Raw genomic sequence first — 20,040 nt, forward strand, 5'->3', positions numbered from 1 at the left:
ATGGTTACTTATTCATGCAGTGAATGTCCGCTTTGATAACGTCTGTAGTCACTATGGTTCACAGATTGCTCCTTTGCAATAGAATCCAGCTATTTTTTTTTTTTTTTTTTTGGTTTTTCGAGACAGGGTTTCTCTGTGTAGCTTTGCGCCTGTCCTGGAACTCACTTGGTAGTCCAGGCTGGCCTCGAACTCACAGAGATCCGCCTGGCTCTGCCTCCCGAGTGCTGGGATTAAAGGCGTGCGCCACCACCGCCCGGCGAATCCAGCTATTTTTTTCAGAGTGGTACCCCACAGCTTCAAAACTCCCGCCTCCCCAGGCCCCGCCCACCCGACATGCCCATCTTTAGGCCCCGCCCCTATTTTTCACTGCCCGCCCGCAGGGCAGAAGCTCCGCCTTTCCTAGCGGCAGTCATCCAATGGCCAAGATACACGGCTAGGTGAAAGCGAGGGAGCTATAGGTGTCCGGCTGGCGCCTGACCAGAGTCTTGGAGTTCCGCTCTTTTCGAGCAGTCACTTCTCCGAGTTTCCACCTAGACAAGCGGCTCATCGGCTACCCCACAATCTCCTAGAAGGGTCGGCTGAGGCTTCAGAGCCCGTTCGCCACGCTCCCCAGGAGCCCTGGGTCTTCACTGGCCGAGGCTCTCCGCCCGTAGCACTCTGGAACTTGTAGTTCTCCTTCTCCCAGCTCCTCCAGGGCCTATGGGTGAGCTGAGCCTCACGAGACTACGATTCCCAGAAGCCCACGAGAGACTCTGGTCACGTGGCACCCAGGATGCGGGCTGGTGGGCGGGGCCTGCCGGTGCTCCGCAGCTGTGTGTGACAGAAGGAGCCGGCGGGCCGCCCGGGCCCCCAGAGACCCCGCCATGGTACGCGCGGGCGCCGTGGGGACACATCTCCCCACGTCCAGCCTGGACATCTTTGGAGACTTGAGGAAGATGAACAAACGACAGGTAACGGAGGCTCGGGTGGGGGGCGCGCCCGGTGCACCGGGACCCGCTGCGGCTGCAGGAGTTGGGGTTTCCCCGGTGAGGCTCGCACCGGCAAGGGCAGCTCGGTGTGACCGGAGCTCCCTGGCTTCCAGAGGCCCTGGGTTCAGATCTTCCCACACCCACGTGTGGGCAAGTGTTGGCATTCCTGCGTGGACCAGAGCAAATTGGGGAGGGGGTGCGGGAAGGGGAGCGCAGTGGATGTCACATGCGCTTGCGGAAGTGAAGAGAGATGACTGGAGCGCAAGTGACAGCTGTCTGCGCGTTTGGAGGGCCACTGGGTGAGGAGGGAACAGCCTTCCCTGTGGCGCTCCAGAGGCCTGGCTGCGCGCCGGCCGGCCGCGCCGTTGCGAGTGGCTAGGAGGCAGGCAGAGGGGAAGGGGAGAACTTTCTTACCGTGGGAGCTGTTCAAGGATCCCCCCCCCCCCCCAAAGGGCTTTCTCCCGAGCTGGGGGAGGGGCTGGTGTTCTGGGGGCGTGCGTCGTCGGGACTCAGTGCTGCTTCTGCCTTCTGAGTGGTGCTCAGTCCTTGGAGACCGAATCGACGTTCCTAAGAAGGATTTCAGAAGTTTCTTCTAACTTTCTGATTCCATCCTTTCTCGCAGCACCACCTGCCATAGGATTGGGGGGGGGGGCGGGGAGGGGACGGGGGGGCGGGGGGCGTCCTTGGATAGCTGGGCTTCATTTTCACTGCTCTGTAAGAAGCCCGCTGAGACAAAGTTTTTTTTGTGTGTCGTCCCCCCCCCTCCAACCCCCATCTCTTACTGTGCACCATCACTTCCTCCATCAGCCCGGAAAAGTAGGATAGGGCAGTCTGTAGTTTAGGGACTGTAGTGTCCCCGATATCTTGATAGCTAGCCAGTGCTATTACCGATGATGACGCACCGTGGTGAGAAAAGTACGGTCTTTCTTGAAGAGGGTGGAACACATGGCGTTTTCATGATTTGGATGGCCCTCAGAGTTATCTGTTCCACCATGTAGAGATGGGAGCTATGAGACTGAGAGAGCACAACTTATTTTGGGGCACATATCTCCCTTCCCCTCCCTCAGCCCCACATCTCTTCTCTTTCTCTTCCATTCCCCTTTCCCCTTCTCCAACCCCCCCTCCCATTTTTTTGTGAAGAATTTTGGAAAAATGCAACCATATGGGACAGTTTGGTGACTTGGATTTTCTGAAGTGATTAAGATCTGGTTGTGTCTAGCTGCGCTGATGAGCTTCTGTGGTCTGTGTGGCTAAGAGGAGTTTTAGTAGGGACTCACACTAGCTTGGAACAGCAATAACTAATGCCCCAAGGGCAGACACTGGTCATGGGAAGAACGGCTTTGTTTTAAATTTAGATGATTGGATGGAGTTTTAAAATCTTTGGTACTGATTTCTAACGGCTATCATTGCAGACCATCAGAGAGGGCCTCAGATGAATCTATCAGTCCCTCACTTGGTTTGGCCGTCGGATCTTTTGGGTCAGTAGCTTGTTGTGTTGCTTGTTTTGATGGTCTACTAATTAAAATTCATAAGCTCAGTTTCTGTACTGTCTTTTAATGGTTGGGGGAAAAAAACTTGTCTTTCGTTTGCTTCTGACTCTTCCCCCTTCATAACAGGGTCCTCTGACACCTTGTCAGACCTTGAAGCAGGACCCCCTTTCTCTACTGCCCCCACTTAATAAATAAGAGCCACATGCAGGACAAGGGCTCTTTGTAGCTGCAGCGAGGAAGAGAGGAAGTAGTACAGTGACTGGTGTTTTTGCTGCTCTGTGGCCAGAATATCTGGCCTGAAATGTTTGCTTAAAACTTGCAAGTGGCTGATTCCAGAGATTGGGTGTGGGCTTGCGTTAAGGCTCTGTTGGGGTCCTTATTTGGTGAGCCAAAATGAAGCTCAACGCAAGGCATCATGCAAATGTGATGAGGTATATTTGGAACGGGTTCAGCTTGTCTGTAGTTCGGTCAAAATTATGTTTTTAGATTCCTGGTTGCCAAACCTGTACTCAGATTTGTGGATACCTTAATGGTAGGGCGTCTGAAGTATGACTTGTGGTTTTGCAGTGAGTTCGATTGTTAGTTTTTTGTGTATTTGCTATCTCTTTAGCCTTTCTCAAAGGAAGTGTTTATAAGGAATCAATTTTATTACCTCACAGTGATCTGTTTTCAAGCACAGAGAACCATACTGGAAAACATGTTCTTAACTCAGAGTTCTTATTAAATAAGTACTAAGAGCTTGTAATTTGCTTTTTGTTGAGATAGAGACTGGTGATCTGAAAACCTATCAAAAATTGGCAGTCCTTATTTAAAATTGTGGTTTGGGACTTTCCCAACCGGATCTGTAGTTCATAACGAAACAGCCGTTGTTTACACACACTGTTCTCAAACAGAGCAGGTGGGGAAGATTTGTAGCCAGTGACATCTGCTTTTAGAAGCTATGGTTTAAGGGGGTCCACTTAGCACACCTCTATTTTGCTCTCCTGGGAATACAGTGCTAGTTTCATAATGAGCAAATAGACACAATAGCCAAGTAGTTAAAAAAAATGGTTCATGGCTTTAGTATTGAATTATATTTCTATTGCTACTTTCATATTGATTGCATCATGTTGGAACTCAGTCCAAGAATGGGGTCGTGTGAGAATTCTGAGTGCCTGTGAGAAAACTCCAACAAGACAAGAGTCTTGTGACCTGTTTTTTTGTTTTTTTCAAAACACAGAGTTGTTCTTGGAGTGTGTTTTTGTGCTCCTCCTAGGTGTCAAGAATAGGAGTGAGTTCACTTCAGCTGTTTTTATTTACATGCTCTATGGAAAAACATGTTTTTGCTACATATGGCTTGCCCTGTGGTTGAACCCCTTACTCATGTGATTCTTCTTAACCCTCAGAGTATAAACTGTCTGAAGCTCTGAATAAAGTTGGTGATTGCATGAGACTTTAGTCCGCCTCATTTTTAGGCCCCACTTTCCCAGGTTCACACTGCTGACTAGAGCGGTAAACAGCACCAAGATACCGCACGTTACTTTACGTTTCCTCTTCTGTTCTACTTTGAGTTGAATCCTTTACGATGGCTTCAAGTCACCTCTTTTCGCCAGGTGGTCATATTGGCAAGAGACACTCTTGAGTTCTGCTTTCTTTTTGTTGTATCATCTCAATACATTTTCATGTTTTATTACTCCTCAAAATGATTATTTTAATAGCCATAGGTTAGATTTTTGGAACCAGTCCATGCTTACTGTAGACATTTTGAAGAAGTGACTTAGGGTTTCTGTTGCTGTGATGCAACACTATAATCAGAATCAATTTGAGGAGGAAAGGGTTCATCATTTCATCTTACAACTTGTAGTGCATCACCTAGGGAAGTCAGGGCAGGAATTCAGGACAGAAACTCAGAGTCAGAAACTGAAGCAGAAGCCGTGGCGGCATGGCTTGCTCAGCCTGCCTTCTAACATCTGGGATGACTAGCCCGGGGGGTAGCACTGCCCACAGAGAGCTAGGTCCCAACCTACATCAATCATCAATGAGGAAAATTCACCACAGGCTTGCCCACAGGCCAGTCTGGTGAGAGCACTTTCACAATCAATGTTACCTCCTTCCTAATGGCTCTAGCCTGTGTCAGGTTGACATAAAACTAGCCAGCACAAGAAGAAAATCAATGCTTGGCGCTGAAGAGATGGCTCAATCTGTAAAGTGCTTGCTTTACTGAGTTCGACCCACCCCCACCTCAGAAACCCATGCAAAAGATCCAGTGGTGGATGCTATAATCCCAGGGCTGGAGATGTAGAGACGGGCGGATCCCTGAAGCTCTCTGCCTAGCCAGCCTACCCCAGGCTAGTAAGAAACCTGTCTTAAAAATCAACGTGGATGGTGTCTTAATTAGAGTTTTTATTGCTGTGCAGAGACACCACGACAACAACTCTTATAAAGGAAAGCATTTAATTGGGGCTGGCTTACAGTTCAGAGGTTTCATGGTGGGAGGCATGGCGGCACACAGGCAGGCATGGTGCTGGAGAGATAGCCAAGAGTTCTACATCTGGATCAGCAGGCAGGAGGAAGAGAGAGCGACACTGGGCCTGGTTTGAGCATTTGAAACCTCAAAGCCCACTCCCAGTGACACACTGCCTCCAACAAGGCCTTACCCCCAATAGTGCCACTCCCTGTGACTTTATGGGGACCATTTTGATTCAAACCACCACAAATAGCATCCTGAGAAATGACACCTGAGGTTGATCTTTGGCTTCCACACACATGAGCATCTGTACACTCACACCTAGAAAATCAATGACTTGTAACTATCCTAAGATTACCTCTGGCCTTAGACCACCTCCTTGGGCTTATAGTTTGCCCAAGGTATTATTGCAATTGCTTAGTGTTCATTATTTGAAATAGTGGGGTAATCTGCCATTTCCTACTTTCCCCTCATTATTAGAAATAAGACTGATACAAGTATCTTTGGAGCCTAGTTTCTTATCTGTTTTAGATGGAATTCTTACAAGCAGGAATCCCAGGCTGATAGTAATCTTTTGATATTAATGCTAGTTGAGAGTACTTATATTAACTTGCATTCTCCCACAATGTAGCTTTTGGTACTAATCCTGAGTGTTAGCATTAAAAAAACTGAAACTTTATATTTGCAGGGAAGGAGTGAGGATTATGGATTCGAACCTTTCAAGTGTTTACTTGCTGCTTATATTTCCTCATTGAAAAATTACAGCCTTAAGTTTTACCTCATGTTGGCATTCTAGTTCCCTTATAGCTGATTTGTCTGTATTCTGTTTATTAAAGGTGTTTGTCATTGTTTAGCAAATTGAATGCTCACTATTGCCAGACCTGTGTTGAATATTGAGAATACAGTTCTGAACAAGGTGTGAAATGATGCCTGCCATTGTGAAATTCACAGTCTAGTGTGAAAGACAAGTGAGTATATGTATAACTGGTGATGGATGCTGTGAGGCTACAGTGAGAACAGGAAACAGGAAGAAGAGGCCGGCCTGCGGCAAAGACTGACAAGCTCCAGTGCTTTGTCAGCTTTCATACAGTTTGATTGGCACATAGCCGTGTGAATTCTTTTAGATATTGTCTGTGGCTACATTCTAAATCCAGTAGCAGAGCTAAGTGGCTTTGATAGTTACTATGTGGCCTATAATCTAAACTATTTACTGTCTGGCCCTTGAAATGGAAAGTTTGCTGGCTCCTGGTCTAGTACATAGAGGAAGGCTACCCTTGGGCACTGATGTTGAAAGTGGGACTTGAGAATGGGTGAGCTGTGGATATGCCAAGAGTTCAGGGAAGGGGCTTTCTGGGCAGAGCAAACCACTGGGTAAAGGGCTTGAAGTGAAAGGCATGTGTACAGTTTGAAGCACTGATAGGTCCCGCAAGTGTGGCTGGCATGGTGAGTTTCACCAGCTAAAGCTGGGGGGTGCGGGGGTCTGTCAGGGAAGGGGCCTCTGAGGCCGTATTAAGAGAGTAGGCTGCAACTGAAGGGCGACTGCACAGCACAGAGGTGGCCAGGGAACACTGAAACAAGCGTGGATGTGGAGTGGATTAGAAGACTTGTGGACGCTCTTCCAGTGACCCAGTGGGGCTCTGTTAGTGATGCGGTGAGAGTTACAGCCATGGAACTACTTTGCTTCCCAGAGAAGCTCTGATATGAACTCTTTGAGTTACCTTTCAAGATGCACAGTCACGCAGGCAGTTGGGAACCTCGGTGTTGGGAGGAGTTAGCGTGCTGGTGCCGACGGCAGCATGGAAGGTTCAGGTGGAGAAGGAGAAACTGGCGGCAGGATAGAGTGTTCCAAGTGGATGGAGTCTCTACCTAGGGCAGCAGCTCCTTTGAGACCTTGGGAAGGAGAAGGGATGTCACCAGTGGAAGAAGCCTAATATGGAGGAAGAGGTCACGGTGGAGTGACAGGAGCTGATTGGATGGGAAAGATGTGGAACAGTGGGCCAGTCCCTTCCCACTCATCCTCCCACACCAGAAATCTCTCAGCTGACGTGCAGGAAACATGGAGCTGGTGTTTCCCACGGTGGATTCAGCTGGATGGCTTTCCTGTGTGATTCCAATGTGTGGATGTTGCTGAGAACTAGGAATAAAGCACAGTGGTCTCAAGCTAGCAGCTTTGGTGTCATCCGGAAGCTTCTTAGAAATGCTTTTCTCGGGCCTGCGATGATGGCAGTATGTGTTGAGAGCTACTGCTGTGAAGGATGGTGTACACACTCAGAAGTCAGGGCCCTGGAAAGCCACCCAGCACTTCCCTGCTGAGCCTTCCTCAGCGGCCTTGGCTGCATTTCTGCAGGCCTTGTGCATTTTAAAACTTGTATTTTGTTGTATATTAAACTGTGTTTTTTAAGTTCACATTTATTAACTTGTCGCTTTATGGGGTACGGTGTGAAGTTTCAGTCATGTTTACATTGTGTGATGATCAAACCACAGTGATTAGTGTATCTGTCACCTCAAACATTTATCATTTATTTATGCTAAAGCTCTAAAAATCTTGTCCTTATCTCTAAAATATACAGTGCACTCCACTGTGCTAGAACACCAGAACCCAAAACCAGTCCACTTCTCCACATTGTTTCAGTTAAAGTTAAATTTGAAATGGAAATGATGTTCAGAGCCACATGATGTGGCTCCTGTTCCAAACACACTCCAAAAGAAAGTGTGCAAAGCTGATAGATACTTAAGATGGGATTTAACTTAGCTAATTTCACTTCTTCTGAAACACACTAAAGGAGATGCTTAGTCATCAACTATTTCAAGATGGGGAGTCCAGGCAAGGAAACAAGATCACCCAGGTTCTGGGAGCTGGAAGACAGGAAAAAAATGGTAACTGAAGTAGTCTGGGAAAGTGAAAATGCGGGGAGGAAAGATGCTGTCCTATGACACAGAACCCTTCCAGACTCAATTGCTTGCGGCAGATGTCTCTAGAAGTGAAGCAGGAAAAGAGGACAGGCTGAAGTGGATCCCCTCCTTTCCCTAAAATTGAAACGTGTGAGATACCCAGTCCTACCCAGATGGAAGGCTGAAATCTTATCCCCTGCAAGGATAAACAGAAGTATGTGGAGTAAAGGTGCCAGGCCTGTGGAAGGTATGGACACCACTATGCACATGCTGTGTGCCAAGGATGGGAAACTTAGGTGAGGGGCAGAGTCCTGAAAGAACAGCCCTCAGCTGTCCGTGTCCAGATACCTAGAGAATATAGGGCCAGAGAGGAGGGATCACTGAATTAGAGATACGACCTTGAAGTGACTTCCATTCCAGGGTGGATGGTCCAAGGGAAGGGAAGAAGGTTGCTGGAGATGGGTCCAGGGTTGAGACAACAGCATCCACATGGTTCTGCAAATCATCATGATACTTCCAGGGCCTGGGGGAGGAAGACTGAGGCAGATAGGTACCAAAGTCAGGTGCCTTCTTGCGCCGCAGGAAGGGCAGGGCCTGAGGAACTTATCTCTTGAGTAGTGTTAAGAAGGGTAACTTTAGTTTGTGTGGCCTCGTGAAGGATGGAGGGCATCTGACAGTTCAACTGCTGTTGGAAGGGCTTGGGATGTGTACAGATGTCGGTTTGCCCTTCAGTCTCCAGGGATTGGCAGGTATGGCAGGCAGCCGTGGCAAAGAAGAGGCTGTACCTTAGCAGCCGTGGCAAAGAAGAGGCTGTACCTTAGCACCCGTGCAGGAGTCAGGGTGAGCCCTGACCCGTTGACTTCGGTGACTCCTGTACCTGTGTTCTTAACCAAATATTTACTGTTCACTTTTTAAAGTATTTATGGAGCATTTAAACAAACAGGTATTTTAAAGTTTTGTTTCCAAACTTTCAAAGGAAAGTTGTTGTTCTTGTTTTTTCAGAAGCAGAGGCCTGCTGGTTGAGCCCTATAGTACTGTTCAGCTTCTTTTGAAGGTGCAGTTTAGGAGAAGTCACTTTAGATGTGCCAGCCTCTCAGGGTGAGAACATGGGGCTGCACAACTAGCCGATGCTGAGCTGCATCTGTGCTGAGCTGCAGTGGAAGCTGCCAGTGGTTGAGTTCTGCTAGGAGAAATGTTTAGTGTTGATTACCAGCCTCCTTGGGGAAAATCTTCAGTTATTTGAAGCCAAGTGCTCGTATTTGGGAGCCAGCAAGCAGGTGCTTAGATGTTCTGGCCAGTGTGTTTGAGGCCATTAGGCCCCACTGCCAGTGGCAATAGAGCCCCCTGCTGTACAGGGCTATTGCAGGTGAGGAGTGTGGAGCAGTCACTTGGGCAGAGTCCATGGCTGATCAAGCTGATCAGACAGATAACTGTTTCTCCCTTTTCTCACAGACTGTGAGGTGAGGTTTGGAAGACTTACCTGTGAATAAAAGTTGAAATACTACCTGCCCTACAACCATGCCTTGTTCATTTTATAAGTACCTCCAGGCTCTATTGTGTGAATATTGAATATTCTGCCGTCACTGTTTTCACTTGGGTTTGGCCTTTTTCGTTCCAGCTCTACTACCAGGTTTTAAACTTTGCCATGATCGTGTCTTCTGCACTCATGATATGGAAAGGCTTAATTGTTCTCACGGGCAGCGAGAGTCCCATCGTGGTGGTGCTGAGGTAGGTCCTGATCCTGGCCCTCATCCTGTCACGCTGCTTCCCTGGGATCAAGGAGCCAGGGTGCCTTGTTCAGGAAAGTGGGAGAATGCATTCCTGGTGTACACATCGACCTTTACACCTAACTGGTTTAAAACGTTAAGCAATACCCAGTAGAATGAGCTTGTGTCCCTCCAGTTCCCAGCAAGTGCCAGGAGATGTCAATGGCCTTTATCTCCTGGAGACGGCTATGCTTATGAAAATGTACCTGCTTTAGAAGAGCAACTGTTGTCAACTTCATGCAGCCATAAAGTTATTCGAGAGGAAACCGTCAGTCCATTTGAAACCAAATGGCCCTGTTTGGCAGCCAGCAGGTGTGTCAGAGCGCTTTGTTCAGTGTGTCTGACATCATTAAGTCTCACTGTTGGTAGCAATAGAGCCTCTTTGTTGTGTGGGAGCAGAAGGGGGCCAATTGTGGTCACTTGATCAGAGTCATAGCTAACCAGTTCAGGAGCCAAGGTCACACTATGGGGCTTTTGCTCCCAAACCAGTGCCTTTCCTTCCCCTAGGCTCTACTGCCAGACCATAGATCTGCAGCTGTGTCTATACTTCCCGGGGCTCCTTCGTGTGACTAGCCAAGGAGTGGATTTGCAGTTTTCATAAATGTAAATGCCTGAGGAAGTGTCGCTCACAGAGGAGCAGAGGGGTCCTTGACTTATCAGTGTTGACAGGAGTGCCCTGGGCCCTGTACGGACCAGGCTCCCGAGTCCTGGCCACCATAGCTCTGCTTCAGTTGGAGTAGCTCCGCTTTATGTCCTTAGGGGGTCATACTTCCGGTCGGAGGGTATTCGAAGGATGATAGATAGCTTGGAGGGTTTTTGTTTTGTTTTGAGAGTGCTTAGGATGTTATTCAGTGGTAAAGCAAGTACAGAGCACGTTCAAGGTCCTGAGTTATCCTTAGCAAGGGAGCAGGAGGAAGGAGGCAGGAGCAATGAAAAGCTTTTTAGGAGAAGGGGGCTAGGGATGGATCTCAGTGGCCAAACATGTGTGAGGCATGTGTGAGGCAGTGTGAGGCAGTGTGAGGCATGTGTGAGGCAGTGTGAGGCAGTGTGAGGCATGTGTGAGGCAGTGTGAGGCATGTGTGAGGCATGTGTGAGGCAGTGTGAGGCAGTGTGAGGCATGTGTGAGGCAGTGTGAGGCATGTGTGAGGCAGTGTGAGGCAGTGTGAGGCATGTGTGAGGCAGTGTGAGGCAGTGTGAGGCAGTGTGAGGCAGTGTGAGGCATGTGTGAGGCAGTGTGAGGCATGTGTGAGGCAGTGTGAGGCAGTGTGAGGCATGTGTGAGGCAGTGTGAGGCATGTGTGAGGCAGTGTGAGGCAGTGTGAGGCAGTGTGAGGCATGTGTGAGGCAGTGTGAGGCATGTGTGAGGCAGTGTGAGGCAGTGTGAGGCATGTGTGAGGCAGTGTGAGGCAGTGTGAGGCAGTGTGTTCAGTGTTCACAGGTAAGAGGGAGAGGAGGACTCTAAATGGCCCTCTCATGCAGAGGCCCATTGAGGTCAAGTCTCAAGTATTCCAAGATCATCTTTGGTAGAGCAACCCTGGATCAAAGATCACCAGGTTCCTCCCGATCACACATGCACACACAGATATTCCTGTGAAAGTGCAGTACACAGGGACTTTTTTTAAAAAAGCATCCTCTATAGTTTTAAAGCAGTCTAATGTGAAGTCATGAGCTGGTAAAGTCCCTGTGTTGTTGGGGGTCCCTAGCCGTGGGAGAACACCTGCCAGTTGATGTTCCTAACTTTGAGAGCTGCTGGACTGCAGGGCCCTCTCTTATCCCTGGTGCTTTGGGAGGGGTGTCTTCAGTCAGTGCCATCCATTGTCACGACCTAGAGCGTTTTCTAACACTGCCTCCCTGCTGATGAAGCCACTGGTGGAGAAATGAGGCATTTTGACCGTCGTTCTGTAAAGGAAAACTGAAGTCTGAAGCCCAGCTCACTTTAGAGAGGAGGGCACAGTAAGACTCTACATTGGGGCCACATTTGTTTGACCTTCCTGTTCTCTTCCTCTCTGGCTCAGTCAGTTCTGTCGTCAGCCCTTTCCTCTTCTCACTCAGCTTTCCTGATTAGCGTGCGAGGTCCGATCCTATACACAGAGCACTGGTTTCATTTGAACGTGAGCCCCGCAGATGCTCAGTGACAGGCCACGTATCTCCTCCCTGCCTTCTGTCTGCTGGGAAGCTTGTAGGGCACCAGTGCTGGATGGTTGGAAGGAGGCCCAGCTTCATGAACCACTCTCCTTTAAAGGCCCCAGGGCTTCCATTAGCCTGTTTCTTTCTCTTTCCTGATGAGCAGACATTGCTAGCTCATCCTTGGCTGCCCAGCTCCTATGAAGTTATATTTACAGCTCTTATTCTTTTCCTATGCATTACATTTTAACTTTCAATTCCCAGCAGATTGCAGTTTCCTTTGAATACAGCAGAGATTTGAACTATTTCCATGAAGATTATGTAGTCTTCCACACCAATAATACTTGTTAGCATTGGGCTTTTGTAGAACATGGCTGAGGTTGATGCTGCAAGAGGCCAAACTGGGTTCAGATTTTGTTCCAGCTCTCAGCATGCTTTAGGACAGGCCTGCTCTCTTCCTCTGTTCATTTGTTTGTTTCTCACCCCCTGAAAAGATTCTGCAGTGTTGTGGGTGCTGAGGCCATGCTATGACATGAAGGGACCGCCCCAGACATTAACCAGAACTAACAGTGTACAGCTCCGAATGAGATGTATTTGTGGAGGTGGGACTTTTTTTTTTTTAAGGCCATAAGTAGGCAGCTTTTACTTCAGAGTCGACACTCTTCTTGGTTCAGCTCCAAGGCAGTACTTGTTCAAGGAGTGAGAAACAGACAATGGGATAGGCTGAGAAAAGGGCCTGCGAGGAGCCTCCTTTCCATGCCTGAACCCAGCCTAAGTAGAAAGCATTTCCTCACTGGCCATTTCCTTATCTGAGCTGGAGGAAACCCTTTGTGAACGTGGATTCAACCACGGCTGGGAGTTTACCTTTCCTATCCTTTGGACACTGGGTACCCCTGACGGTGACTTTATGTTTCTTTGCAGTGGCAGTATGGAGCCGGCCTTTCACAGGGGAGATCTGCTGTTCCTCACAAACTTCCGGGAGGATCCCATCAGAGCTGGTGAAATAGTTGTTTTTAAAGTTGAAGGAAGAGACATTCCGATAGTTCACAGAGTAATCAAGGTTCATGAAAAGTAAAGAGGCTTTATTTGCTTTTATTTTGGTATTGTACATTTCGGTAGATGGTTTTAAAGATTAGTTAGAAAATTGAAAGATCCAGATTTGTTCTCCTTCTGCCATTTATTAACTGGGAAGCTTTGCACCAGTGACCTGACTGTTTCTGTAGACTGGGAGGGATGGGGTTTCACCCACCGTGACTCCTAGGGCAATTATGAGAGCTAAGTGAGAGAATGTTTCCTAAAACACGTAAAACCAAAAACCAAACCCAGACTGCTGCACAAATGTAAGGGCTGTGTGATATTAGCTGTCTGAAAGAGTCTTGAAGAAAATCACACTAACCAGATGGGTTACTTTGAAACCAGACATTTCTTCTGACATGTAGTGAAGCTAGCTGTTTCTCTGTGTCACTGTGGCCAAAGTGGCATTATTAGCACTCACTTCAGCCCTTGGTGGGTGAAAACCTCCTTTCCCAGGGCACCTCATAATTTGGCATAACGTGTCCTGCATTAGTCCTGTCCCCCACCGCCACACAGCCAGCCCCACCTTCTCCTTAGGTGGCATGGACGCCCCAAGATCTTACTAGCGTCTGTTTTTAAAACGAAGACACTTAATTCTAGTTCAGATGCAGAAAGCTCTCATGTGTGTGTGTGAAAGAGAGATTGCATTTTATATACTTGGTGTGCACCTTTACCTTTGTGCAGCTTTGACATTAGCACTTTTGTGTACGTGGTTTATAAAGTTAAATTTAGATATGTCTGTGTTTTAAAAGATGGTGAAGTTTTCGCCATGGGGGAGGGGGATGAGAAGGATGAGACTGGGTCTGAGAGTGACTTCTAGTGTTGGGTATGCATGCCCTTCGCTGCTTCCAGGGCCACTTAGAATACTCACCTTATCGCACTGACCGTTGGACTAATTCAGACTCAGTACAGGCTGCTCAGATGCAGGCGTCTTTTAAATGGTTACGTGCTGTCTACTTGCTAACTTCCTGAGAAGAAGCAGGGATGGTGCGACAGGGCTTCCACCTCATCTGAAAATCATTTCTAAAGATGGAAACGTGTTCAGAGTTGGGGCAGTGATGACTTTTTGCTGTAACTTCTACAGATAATCTCCCTCTTGAGTCTATACAGCCATGACTACAAATCAGCTTGTTCCTTTAGACACGGTTTCAGATGCTTGCAGGCTTTGAGCCCCTTACCTCATCCTAATGGTGCCTGTTTTCATTTGTCTTTTGAAAGACTGCCTCTTTATAAACTACACAGTGCTACAGGTTTGTGGTTCCGGACCCAGGTTTGCAGTGCACCCCCATTTAGAATGCTTAATGAATCCCGCCTCTCTGCTGACTCTATCTGTCTGCTGCCATTTGTGACTGTTTCCCTGCAGATGGGATTTACACCACTGTGCTCAGTGGTGAAGGAAGTAAAGCATTAATAGTTCTCCATTTGGTAAGCTCAAGGTCAGTTAAAAAGCACAGCCACATTGAAACCACCTTACCCGCGGATCTCTGTGGTTTGGGCAAGTTCTTATGTAGACTGAGTAAGAGTGAGATCCATCCTAACATTTTTCCGTGAGGGTTAAGAAGGGATGAGACAGTTCAAGTGAAGGTCAGTAAGTCAACTTCAGCTGGTGTCTGACCGAGTCAGACTTGAGAGGGACAACTGAGGTGAGTATGGGAACGTCCCTTCCAGTTCCATTTTGGACTGCTGCGGACCCACAGGACCTAGTCCCATGATCTTGCCCACTGATCATGACACTGATACTCTTGTTTCTGGATTACAAGTAAGTTAGTACCAGCAGCCCTGGTTCCAGTGCAAGAACGCCAGAGTAAGAAGTGATGTTGTGCACCGGTGTTGCCTTCCCATTGCCCTGGTGTTGGCTTTGTGTTTCGGTTGTCAGGGTTACTTGAATGTTTTGGAATTTAAGTCCATGAGATTGTCATTAGATCTGTGCTTCAGCTGGGTGGTTATCTGTAAGCAATCAACTTAGACCAACGAGAGGTCAAGTCTCCCTCAACTGCTTTCTAAATCCTGCTGTCTGGCTGTAATGTCTGCGTTAAACTAATATGTTTTTAATGATGCCGCGCTGAGAATGACTTCTGAGAGGACGTCATTTTGCTTTCCAGAGATAATGGAGACATCAAATTTCTGACTAAAGGGGATAATAATGAAGTTGATGACAGGGGCTTGTACAAAGAAGGCCAGAACTGGCTGGAGAAGAAGGACGTGGTGGGAAGAGCACGAGGGTGAGGATGAACTTGTTGTTACACAGAAGCTTCAGACACCAGCAAACACTTAAACATGAAGAGACTGAGCTTGTAAGACAATAGCCATTTGTCACAAACGTGACGCATCCACGTGTTGTAAGCAGGTCTAAGGTGTGCTTGGAAGACTAATAAAGAAACCCTAAGCCTGGGCTATACAGTGAGACCCTGCCTTCAACAAAACATGTTCAAGGGCTGGAGAGATGGCTCAGCGGTTTAGAACACTGGCTGCTCTTCCAGAGGACCCAGGTTCGATTCCCAGCACTTCCATGGCAGCTCCAGTCTGGGGGATCTGACTCCCTCTTCTGGCCTCCTGGGGCACTTCACACACTGGCACAGGCATACAAACAGGGAAAGCACTCACACATATAAACAAATATTTTTTTTAATGAAGAAAACTTAAAGCTATCCAAGGACCCCAAAACTATAACTGAATTGGAATATATTACCTATATCCTGGATTTAATTCTATTCCAAAACACACCTTCACCTAAAGATTAGTTATTTTGGGGGGTTTAAATGCCAATGACTAGAAATCCTCCAAGAGATGGCCTCTGATTAGCATTTCAGTGACTGTTCTGGACACTCTACTAATAGATGTGAGCACATACTACATATAGTTTTAACTGGAAGGATTGAGTCTTTTTGTCCAACAGTAAGTGGAAGTAGCTTCTTGTGTCAAATCTACAGCTTTACCCTTTTAAGTGGCCAAATGCTGTTCTTTTGTTACCCGTAATTCCATATGCAAACATCTGGAAAGACTTTTTGTGGTAGACATTTGAACTATTTTCCTATTTGCTTCTCATAATTAGAAAGTTTGTGGTAAATTTTTAAATGCATGATTGTTTTAAGAATTAATTATGATTGACACTGTACAGAATGTATCTCATTTTAAAAAATTAGTAAAGGAGTTGCTTCCCCTCTCTCACTGACCCATTTGTAAATATTAATAATAAATAAAGTTGAAAACCCCTGTTAGAAATGTCCACTTGCTGTCTCAGTGTCACTGGTCACCCAAGGCAGGATGACAGCTTCTGTGTGGGAGGGTCATCTTTACCGATCAGGCGCTGACGCAGGGCTCTCCCCAAGCCTTCCCCCACTTCCCTCTGCTGCACTTTCTCAGGTGTCTGCAGGGAGACGAGGGCAGCTTCCTCCTAGCTGCTCCTGTATTTCTAAGCCCATGAAGGCCACTGACAGGAGAGAGGCAGACCACTGGGTGTTGACTGGAAGGTGCTGTGGACGTGGCACCTGCTTCTTACTAGCATATTTGAGTCTGAGTTGATCCATTGTGTTCATTTCTCAGTAAACTCATTTGTTACACTTGAAAAGCACTGAAATGAAAATCATGATGATTGTTTAAACTCTGGATGGTTTTCTGTGTGCTTTCAAGCTTTATTTGTTGCTGGTTTCTTTTCAGGTCATATAAATCTTTTGCTTTTTATTTTGAAGCTTTTTCTAGTAGCTGTTTTTACATAGGCCACCTGAAAATACTTTTCTTCCTAAAAACAAAATCAGCTAGATTTATGGAAGTTGCTTATTCTACTTGTACAAGTGGTTCAACTAATTATTTTAATGATACCAAGAACAGCCAAAGAGCTTTGCCGCTCAAACCACTTAAAACCCTCCCAGCCTTTAGCGTGCATATGCTTTGCTGCTCAAGCCTTGGGAAAGGAGTGGGCACTGGCCTCCCAGGCTAGCCAGTGGTGTGCCATGGGAAGACTGGTGTCCTGAGGCCAATGTGTAGAGCAGTACATGCTATATCATCATTATAGTAAACCAATTTTATATTTCTTGCTTTTCATTCCCACAATTTAGGTTCTTACCTTATGTTGGTATGGTCACCATTATAATGAATGACTATCCAAAATTCAAGGTAGGAATTTGTGTGTGTGTGTGTGTGTGTTTACTAAGTTTTTAAATACTGGAGCTTTTACCTGTGCTGTTGTAAATAGGAAGTCATCATAAAATGTTTTGCCATTGCTTTTTCTGTGGAGCATTTGTAATTTACCTACAAATTAGCATAATAACCTAAATTATTAACATTTTAATTAGTTATTTAAAACAGCTACTTTTATATTACCTATGTTATAAAATGGTGCTTATAAAAGTGTTGATTGTTATGGAAAATTTTTAACCTAAACTGAAGTAGCATCAAGACCCTGGTCATATTTATCAGCCAACTTCAGCAGAAATGGCATTTCTATTTTAGAAAATCACTTGAAAGACAATAGGAAATCTAAAAGGATAGGCATTAGCTGTGTTTGTCAGGTATGTGATCTCAAGTCATCAGTATATTTTTGGGTCTCCATTCAGTGTGCATTGAACAGCTCATTTGGAGAACAAGGCGTGTGGGAGAGAGGTCATCTTTTGAGTCTGTCCTCAGTCCAGCATTGAGCAGGCTTCAGCTGAATACATTTGTAAGCCCGAGTTTATTTGTAGATCTCACGATGATTTTCCATTGTGCTTTCTTTACAGTATGCTCTTTTGGCTGTGATGGGCGCATATGTGTTACTAAAACGTGAATCCTAACACGAGAAGCAGTTCCTGGGACCAGATTGAAATGAATTCTGTTGAAAAAGAGAAAAGCTAATATATTTGCAACGTTCCACTTTCTGTATAAAGGGAAACCAGGTGGAGATGTTTTTGTCTTGTCCAAATAAATGATTCACCAGTAAAAATGGATTCCTTTTTTTTTTTTTTTTTTTTTTTTTTTTTTTTGGTTTTTCAAGACAGGGTTTCTCTGTGTAGCTTTGCGCCTTTCCTGGAACTCACTTGGTAGCCCAGGCTGGCCTCGAACTCACAGAGATCCGCCTGGCTCTGCCTCCCGAGTACTGGGATTAAAGGCGTGCACCACCACCGCCCGGCAGAAATGGCTTCCTTTTGTGGCCTCTGATTGGAGTCTGCTCAGTCTCTGAGCTGCTGGAGGTAGTGGCCCCTACAGAGCATGGGGTCAGCAGCACTTCTAGGCACTGGACAGTGTGTTGGGGCCTGGCCTGTAGGAGGTGGCATGGCACAGTCCATGTGATACAGTCCCAGTAACTCGTTTCAAAAATAGAGCTCTGAGTTTACAGAGTGATGTGTCTGAGGGAAACAAGCTCTTCAAAGAGGGTGACTTTTTATTCATTCATGCATAATCTGATAAACAAATGAAGTCCACAGCCTTTTAGGAGGAGGAGATGCAATCTGCTTTGTTTTTGTGATATATTTTGGGATAGTTTGTGCAGCTATTTAAAGTATCCAGTAAATTATAAAAACAATGTGGAAGCTGGAGAGATGGCTCAGTGGTTAAGAGAGCTCACTGCTCTTGCAGAGGACCCAGGTTTGGTTCCCAACACCCATGTCAGGCAGCTCATGCCCTCTGGCTTTCTCAGGCACCTGCACACACATGGTACACATACATTCACATGGCAGATATGCATACACATAAATAGACAGATGAATAAATAGATATAAAACAGTGCATACACCTTTGAAAAAATAAGAGAATACAGAAGCAAAGGGAAGTCATTCTTTTTCTCACCCTTTTCCATTTCTCAGGGATGTCTGTGGTGGAGTTAGCTGTTTCTACTCTAAATAGCCCTGTATTGAAAGCAGTCTCTCATTGAAATATCGAGGAGGTACTGAGACTCCTGCCACTGTCTTATGTAACTGGAGTTATCTCCAGTCCAGCCCAGGCCTGCAGCCACTCAGACCCAAATAAACACACAGACATTTAAATTATTTAAACTGTTTGGCCTAATGGCTCAGGCTTCTTGATATCCAGTTCTTATATCTTAAATTAACCCATTTCTATAAATCTATACCTTGCCACGTGGCTCGTGGCTTACTGGTATCTTTTACATCTTGTTTCTCATCGCAGTGGCTGGCAGGGTCTCCTGACTCAGCCTTCCCAGAATTCTCCTTTCTGCTTGTCCCACCTATACTTCCTGCCTGGCTACTGGCCAATCAGCATTTTATTTATCAACCAGTCAGAGCAACATATTCACAGCATACAGAACATATCCACAGCAGTCTTAGGTGCTGAGACACACAGTCTCAGCCTTGATGGAGGTTCTGGTAGAGTAGGTGGAAGAGAGAAAGAAATCTGGAATTTCAAGTGGTGATAATCACTGTGAACAAAGATTAAGCAAGAAAAGCAAATGGAAGGTATCAGGAGTTACTGTTGGAGTTGGTGGTGGTGGGGAGACTGGGAAGATCACTCAGTGAAGTGCCTTGCACCACAAGGGCCAGAGTTTGATTCCCAGGTGTGGAGGTACACACTTGTTAGCACCGAGGAGACAGACAGATGCATCCTCAGGGCTCACTGACCAAACAGCCTACTCCACTAGGAGATATCCAGGCCTGTGAGAGACCCTGTTTCCAAAAAGAAATTTTAGAAAAAAAGAGAGAAAAGGAAAAATTGTAGATGATGCCTGTGCCTGAGGACAGATGCACCGTAGGGTGGAAGGCCTAGGGGCCTCAGTAATTCAGTGGTAAAATACTTGCTGTGTAACCATGACAACCTGTGCTTGATCACTAAAACCCACATCAAACACAGCCAGCCATGGTGGTACATTCATAATACCAGTCCTGGGGAGGCAGAGACCAGTGCATTCCGGGGCTCACTGGGGACCCAGCTAGCCTGTTGGCAAGCTCCAGGCTCCAAAAGCAAGATTCACCAATACCTGAGGTTGTCCTCTGGACTTCATAGACATATATGTGAATACGTGTACCTACACACATACAAATCTCCGCATATACAAACACACACAAAGAAGTTACCATATGGAGAACAGGGAAACTCCTCTCAATGTTACATTAAAGAATGAATAAAAAGAGTAGTATCAACCAAGATGGAGTTCAAATTTGACTTCTCCACTTCTTTCCCTTATCTTCTGTCTGCCTATAGTTTTTGGTCTGTGGCTTGTTGTGTGTTCTGTGTCTGTACCTGTTGCCTGTCTGTCCCCAATAAAGGGCTTAGCTCTGTCTTTATTCATCAGCACAGAAAACATGGTATGAGAAAGAAATGAAGATACTTTTCTACAGAAATATTTACAGAGTT

At 46.4% G+C, this 20,040-nt stretch overlaps 1 protein-coding gene across 1 annotated transcript; it reads left to right on the forward strand.

Annotated features, from left to right (window-relative positions):
* Positions 1–778: 778 nt before the first annotated feature.
* On the forward strand, positions 779–17,681 carry Sec11c (SEC11 homolog C, signal peptidase complex subunit). The gene is made up of 6 exons (XM_052742354.1): positions 779–950; positions 9,415–9,524; positions 12,607–12,756; positions 14,862–14,981; positions 16,815–16,872; positions 17,475–17,681. Exons 1-6 carry the CDS (start codon positions 864–866, stop codon positions 17,526–17,528), a joined length of 579 nt encoding a protein of 192 aa, XP_052598314.1. The 5' UTR covers positions 779–863; the 3' UTR covers positions 17,529–17,681.
* The last annotated feature ends 2,359 nt before the right edge of the window (positions 17,682–20,040 follow it).

The sequence above is a fragment of the Peromyscus californicus genome, unplaced genomic scaffold (assembly GCF_007827085.1).
Source record: "Peromyscus californicus insignis strain IS unplaced genomic scaffold, ASM782708v3 Scaffold_17__1_contigs__length_78620276, whole genome shotgun sequence".
Classification (NCBI taxonomy): domain Eukaryota; kingdom Metazoa; phylum Chordata; class Mammalia; order Rodentia; family Cricetidae; genus Peromyscus; species Peromyscus californicus.

Excerpts from the sequence above, each read along its gene's own strand:
- Sec11c (XM_052742354.1), top strand. The coding sequence starts at position 864 with ATGGTACGCGCGGGCGCCGTGGGGACACATCTCCCCACGTCCAGCCTG. Across the intron at positions 9,525-12,606 it reads CCCATCGTGGTGGTGCTGAG|TGGCAGTATGGAGCCGGCCT; the intron begins GTAGGTCCTGAT and ends GTTTCTTTGCAG. Across the intron at positions 12,757-14,861 it reads GTAATCAAGGTTCATGAAAA|AGATAATGGAGACATCAAAT; the intron begins GTAAAGAGGCTT and ends TTTGCTTTCCAG.